A 6,741-nucleotide genomic window follows, 5' to 3' on the forward strand; every position below is an offset into this window, starting at 1 on the left:
GAACCATCATCCTGCAGGACTTTCATCTGAGCATCAATCGTTTCTCCTCTTTGTTCATCATGTTGAGGCCTGGAAACTGTTAGCTTAGCACCACATCTGGAACAGAGGCTAACAGTTAGCTTCATTTAGCACAAGGCCTAAAGATATAAAAACATTTAGTCATAAATTACCATAAAGAATGTTAAAAAAACCAAAACCCTTAACTTAGTTTATGCTACAGTTAGCATAAAGGCTAAAACCAGATCTATTGAGTTTAAAACTGAAGACTGATTTCTTGTATTTGAACAATAAACATTTTATGAGACCTCTGCATCATCCTGAACTTTCAGCATCAGGTTTATTACAGAACGAATAAAATCTGTTGATCTCAACTTCAATCTTAATTATCTGCTGGGAAAGTCCCAAAATATTACAACAAACTCATTTATATTATCTCTAAGACTTAGTAAAATATATTTACACCACCTCATATTCATACAGAAGAGCATTGCATTCACCTAATAAAAATTTTTGACTCCTGATCTCATAATTATGAGATAAGATGTTATAATTATGAGATATTATCTCATTTTACGAGATATTATCTCATAATTATGAGATCAGGAGTCCTAATTTTTTTTATTTGGTGATTGCAATGCTCTTCCGTACATTCATGTAAGCATTTCCAGCCAAACAGAATAAATAAAACATTTAGGCTAAAAGCTCCAGCTGAACATGCAGCAAACACAACCCTTTATTCATCGTTCTCTGCTGATCTGAAGGCAAGACGCAGAAAAACACTTTTCACTTCATACATTCAAAGCTTCTGACAATAAATACCAGAGAAAAATACTCTTTTCTTCGTCCAGAATATAAAAGCTTTAAAGGTTGGTTTCTGTCAGGCCCTGAACTGAGTGGTACAGAACCTCCAGCAGACCTTCAGTTGGACACTCACTGATTGTTCCTGATGTGTGACTGTTTGTCATCCTGGCAACACAAGCGTTTTTATTCAGTCTCGGACCGCCGGGACCCTCCGGCCTCCAGCTGAACGTATTAAAACACAAACCTCCTCTTGTGTTTTTGCTCCTTTTCTTTGGACACGTTTGGATTTATTTTGGGTCTCTTGTTGTTTATGGTCACTTGGTGAGATTTGTTTACTTTGTTCGTTTCTCCCTCCGTGACATTAAACATCCAACAGACCTGTTCTTTGTTCTTAAATCCATTCAGCCCAGCGAACGAGGATCTCACAAAGACGTCAGATCTGCAGGAATGTTGTCCTCAAGCAGTCTGTTTTTTATTTCTGACACCTACTCAAACACTCGACCCGTTCGTTTAAACGTCTTTCAATCAGATCAAACAGATTCTCCAGTTCTGTTCCTGGTTTTGCTGCTGGACTCCAGCATGTACATGCTTTAAAACATGAAGGAAAACACAGATAAAACAAACTTTTAGCTGCAGTCAAGTTTCTATGCAGTACAGAAATGCACTTCCTGCTGTTGACCACTAGAGGGCGTGGTCTGAACACCAGGTAAAGTTCACAGATGGTCGATTTTCTCTTCTTAACCTTTCAGTTCAACACCTACCCTGGCTGGAGTGTTGGTCTTTTAGCCGTCAGGGTAGAACTCTGCTTTGACATCAGCGTTCTGCAGGACCGGTTTCTGATCCACAGCCAACGTTCTGTTCGGTACTTCGGTGGAGTGGAAGTAGCCGCTGCCAGACTTCTCCTCGAACCAACCGTCCAACGCCCGCTTTGCATCAAAGTCGGCAATGGGCGGCCCGTTGATGGCCACGGTGAGCAGGTCGTTCATCTGCTCCAGCGTCAGGCGGGAGCGGCTGTTCCTGCACATCTTCTGCAGAGACCCTCGGCCTCTATCGCAGCACGCCGTGGAGCTGGGCAGGACTCGGACCACCTGCACGACCCGGTTCAGAAGAGGAAACCGCTGCTTGTAGCGGCAGATGTGACCGATGACCTCCTTCAGACCATTGGGGCTGTAGTAGTCAGCTTTCAGATCCTTCCACTCCACCAGCAGGCTACTCTGAGCCTCAGTCTGGTCCTCCTGACCTGCAGAAGGAATGGCCTCCAGGTGGCTGAAAATGATCTGGATCTCCTGCTCACCGTAGGCTTGCAGGTCTTTGTGGTTGTCCGGCCAGTTGGACAGGTCCAGGACCTTGCAGGCTTTGGAGAAGGAGCGGCTCTGCAGGTCTAGCCTCTGAGACAAGATGCTCTGACTCCTGTTGCAGATCTTTTCTCGGATGGACTGAAACTTGGACTCTGCAACTCTCAGGTTCTTCAGCTCCACACCGTTAAAGCTTTCTCTGAAGTTTTCTTCGAACTCCTGCAAATATTCCCCGGGGCAGTCCACCAGCTGGCCGATCTCCTGAATCGTGGCCTCCATCTTGGCGTCCACCTGCGACACCAGAAGGTTCTCTCCTTGGAAAGTGAGGGCTACTCGTGACAGAACAGCTATGACGTCCAGCAGGAAGTAGATGAGTTTTACGGACTGGTAGTCCATTAGAAACTGGAGGAGGGTGAGAGCGATGGCTGCGATGTCGGCCCTCTGAGTTTGAATGCTGATCTCCTTCAGGTGGGCCACAACCTCCAGGTAATCTTTGATGAGAGCATTCAGAACATTCGGCTCTCCTATAATCCATCGAACGGCTCTGATGTCTCCCAGGAACTCCGTCTTCTCTGACAGCGTGGGAGCAGTTGATCGCAGCTCGGCCATCATTCGAGGAGAGTACCGATAGAAGCTGAGCAGCTGCTTAAGGTTGTTCTCCAGATCCTCGAGGCAGCAGAGTTCCTTCCCGCTGATGACGTCCAGAACCTCCAGATGAGGCCGGTGGATCATGATGGGAAGGCAGAGGATCCAAGGAAAGGTCTTTTGAACAGCTACATAAAGATTAGCTCTTATTCCTGAAGACATGTTGGTGCCGTCCACTCCAAGACCCACCACCAGCGAGTCCTGAAACTTGAGGCCCAGGACGCTGAAGGCTCGATCCATAACTTGGAGGTACCCGTCCACACTAGCCACGCTCAGTCTCTGCAGTGACAGAAGCTCTGTGTTGAGGAACCCTTCATTGGTTATGAACTGGACATAAACAGCCACCAGGTCTGAGAAGAAGTCATCGTTCTGGACGTCCATGATGATGCTCAGGAAGGGAGACAGGCGCATCTTCTCAGTCAGGTCTTCCTTCAAAGTGCGAGCGATGTGGTGGATGAGGATCTGACAGTCGCCTTCATTCATGTACTGATCCACCACTTTCAGCTCACATTTCTTCAGCAGCTCCGCCAGCGGACGGAGCTCAGAGAAGGCCCGCCCCTCCAGAGCCAAATGGTATGCGGCATTGAACAGCAGCGTCATGTTCCTGCACATCTCCTCGGTCTTCTCCGGATGCATCCGCAGCTTGTAGAGCTGCAGGCACTTCTTGTGCAGGTTGCTCTGGCTGTGGAGCTTGATGGTGTGGATCTTGAACTGCTTGGAGCCGATGATGAAGGCAGAGGTTCGAGATGACTGGACGGTGTACTGTCGACACACGTGGCACCACATCTCGTTCAGGGTCGGCGAGTACCGGAGGAACCAGAACTTCTTTAGCCACTCCTGCTTGAAGCGCCGAATGCGTCTGCTTCCTCCGGAGTAAAGCTTGGAAGAGTCCTCCGGAGAAATCACAAGGTCAGCTGCAATGGACTCATCAGCTGAGTCCACGTCTGGGTCATCTTCATCCAAAACTACCTGAGGCGGGGTCGTCGGCTCCATCCCTAAAAAACAAACCAAATCAACCTTTTCCTGAAAAAATATCACATTTTCTTGAGCTAAGTGGTTTGTGTCACAGAAATATTTACACTAAATATGTTGGTTTTTGGAATGTCACTTCAAACTCTTGTTTAAGGATGCTAAAGGACTGTAGAGTCTAAAAAAATGAATCTGAGGAATCAGCACTCTTGTTTCAGAACCCACCTTGAAAGTCCTCGATGGGGCCCTGCTCAGGATGCGGTGGGACCGGATCAGGCTGTGTTTGTTCAGAACTCGAAGTACCGATTGTGCCCCCCTGCTCTCCTCTTAGACGCTGCAGTTCCTCTTCCAGCTCCAGGATTCTCTTCTTCAGTTTGACGCAGTTGGGACAGAAGGAGGTGGAGGGTTCTGAGCTGGTCTGGTTCTCCTCCTCCTTTTCCTCTAACTTCAGCTGAAGGCCTGGTTTACTCTCACCAGTAACAGAAGACCAGGACCGGGATGGACTGCAGTTCTCCAGAGACGCTTCCAGAACATCTTTGAAAATGAGGTCAATCTTCTTTCTCTTGGCTGGAGGCTGGCCGTCTGGATCTTCACAGGATTCTTTTTTGGGACAAAGTTTGTTTGGCAGAGCTGAAGGCGGGAAGAGAAATTTAAAATCCTTACAGTTTGGACAACATGATCAGCTTCTCAGGATTTAGAAACAGAACTACATTTAAAAGCTAAAAAGACATAAAGCGCTAACTCCCTAACAAAAAACCAACCATTTAACTAAACCAAACTACCAATAAACATCAACAAACAACCTATAGGCCAGCTGTGGCGGAATGGTTAGGGGAGTCGTCATGGAACTGGAAGGTCATCGCTTCGATCCCCCGTCCAGCTGTCTCGGTCGTTGTGTCCTTGGGCAAGACACTTCACCCGCCATACCTACTGATGGTGGTCAGAGGGTCCGGTGGCGCTGGTGCATGGCAGCCCCACCTCTGTCAGTGTGCCCCAGGGCAGATGTGGCTAGAATGTAGCTTAGCACCATCAGTGGGTGCATGGGTGAAGTGTAAAGCGCCTTGGGGTCCATGTGGCCTTGATAAGGTGCCATATAAATTCAGTCCATTTACCATTTTACCAAATTAACCAGTCAAGAAACAAACCAACTAGGTGACCAATCTACCAATAATTAAAAAAACTAATGTTACCAATAATCTACCAAGCAATCGACCAGTCAACAAACAGACCAACCAACCAACAAACAAGCAAACCGATCAACCAACCGATCAACCAACCAACCAATCATCCAGCCATTTAACAAATCAATGTTACCAATAATCAACCAACCAATCGACCAGTCAACAAACAGAACAACCAACAAACAAACGAACCAACCAACAAACAAGTAAACCGACCAACCAACCAACCAACCAACCAATCATCCAGCCATTTAACAAATCAATGTTACCAATGATCAACCAACCAACTGACCAGTCAACAAACAAACCAACCAACCAACCAACCAATCAACAAACAAACCAACCAACCAAACAACCAACTAACAAACAAACCAACCAATCAACCAGCCATTTAACAAATCAATGATACCAATAATCAACCAACAATTGACCAGTCAACAAACAGACCGACCAACCAACCAACCAACCAATGAACAAACCAACCAAACAATCAACCAGTCATTTAACAAATCAATGTTACCAATAATCAACCAACCAATCGACCAGTCAACAATCCAACCTACCACCTGCTTGTCCTGACTTTTATGAACCACCTGTACATTTCACCTGAGTTCAGGTTGCGGTCGATGCTGTCCTGAGACACACACTGAAGTCGTCGGATGTAGTCGTCACTGTACCAAACCCTTAGCCGCTCCCCGACCTCCAGCCTCCTGCAGACTCTGAAGTAGATGTTTCCACCATGTTGGAATGCCGTCAGGTTCCTGTCTCTGGCCTCTGAAGAGGTCCGGACAAACCTGAGAGTTACAAACACCGGAGTCACACTCTGAGCTGAAGACACTCACCTGAACAGGTAAGGTGACGGCTCAGTGACTGATGGGAACATTAACTTCACCTCATCCAGTTGGCTTTGGTCTCATCTCTGCCATCGATGGACTCGTACCTGTTGTTCAAACCAACGATCTGAAACCACAAAAACAAAATGGTTCGGAGGACGAGTTGTAAGAAACGTGTCTGAGAACCGGTTCTAAACCAGATCGGACCGGGTCGACTCACGATCCAGGAGAAGAAGCCAGAGGATTCTTTGGACACCAGCTCGCCCTCATAGGGACCAAAAACTGCCCCCTTTGGGAAGATTTCATCAGTGCAGCGAACATCTACCTCCTCCCCTTCAGAGAAGACCTCCAGACCCGACGGGACGGAGAGCGCCGCCCTGTTGGCCAATCCTGGAGCCACAGGCGTGTCGGGGACAAACAGCGGGGGACCGTGGGACGGACACTCCTCCTGGAAATAGTCCTGACACTCCTCACAGACTGGAGGACAAACACAGTCCTGTGAATGGATTCATGGACTCACCTGGAAAACAATCAGCAGGTGTTCGGGTTCAGAACTGCACAGGTAAACTCACACCACAGGTCCGCCCGGCCCTCGCTCATCATGGAAGCATGTTGGAAGTCCAGGTGGGCGTCCTCGTCCCAAACGTCTGTGGAGACAACAGAACCGGTCACTGCAGTGAGACACCTGAGACAGGTGAGTCCTCAGCATCAAACCAAGAACTTCACTCAGAACCTCCTGAATCTTTTAGCTGCTGAAGATCGACCAGGTTTAGTTTTTAACTAACCGCCTGCAGACGGAACTCATTAAAACCTGACAGTGTTTCATTAATGGGATATTTTGCTAACAGACAAACAGGTAGTTTTTTATGCTCGTCCACCTTTCACTCAACGGAAAACCCAGATTTAAACTGAATTAAAACTGATTTTTTTCAGATTTTATTAAGATTTATGCAGGATTTAAATATTTATTTATAAATTAAATAAATAATAATAAATAAAATGTACCCGGTGTTTTAC

At 46.9% G+C, this 6,741-nt stretch overlaps 1 protein-coding gene across 1 annotated transcript in view; it reads right to left on the bottom strand.

The window, feature by feature from the left end:
- Positions 1-702: 702 nt before the first annotated feature.
- The window catches only part of prdm11 (PR domain containing 11), a gene marked incomplete at its 5' end in the record, with an annotated part of 6,824 nt that continues 785 nt past the window's right edge, over positions 703-6,741 (bottom strand). Inside the window, 6 exon segments of the mRNA XM_014026794.1 lie at positions 703-3,736; positions 3,936-4,340; positions 5,498-5,685; positions 5,784-5,851; positions 5,945-6,201; positions 6,297-6,371. Coding sequence (XP_013882248.1) covers positions 1,584-3,736; positions 3,936-4,340; positions 5,498-5,685; positions 5,784-5,851; positions 5,945-6,201; positions 6,297-6,327 — 3,102 coding nt within the window. The 3' untranslated portion in view covers positions 703-1,583.

The sequence above is a fragment of the Austrofundulus limnaeus genome, unplaced genomic scaffold, assembly GCF_001266775.1.
Source record: "Austrofundulus limnaeus strain Quisiro unplaced genomic scaffold, Austrofundulus_limnaeus-1.0 Scaffold588, whole genome shotgun sequence".
Taxonomy (NCBI): domain Eukaryota; kingdom Metazoa; phylum Chordata; class Actinopteri; order Cyprinodontiformes; family Rivulidae; genus Austrofundulus; species Austrofundulus limnaeus.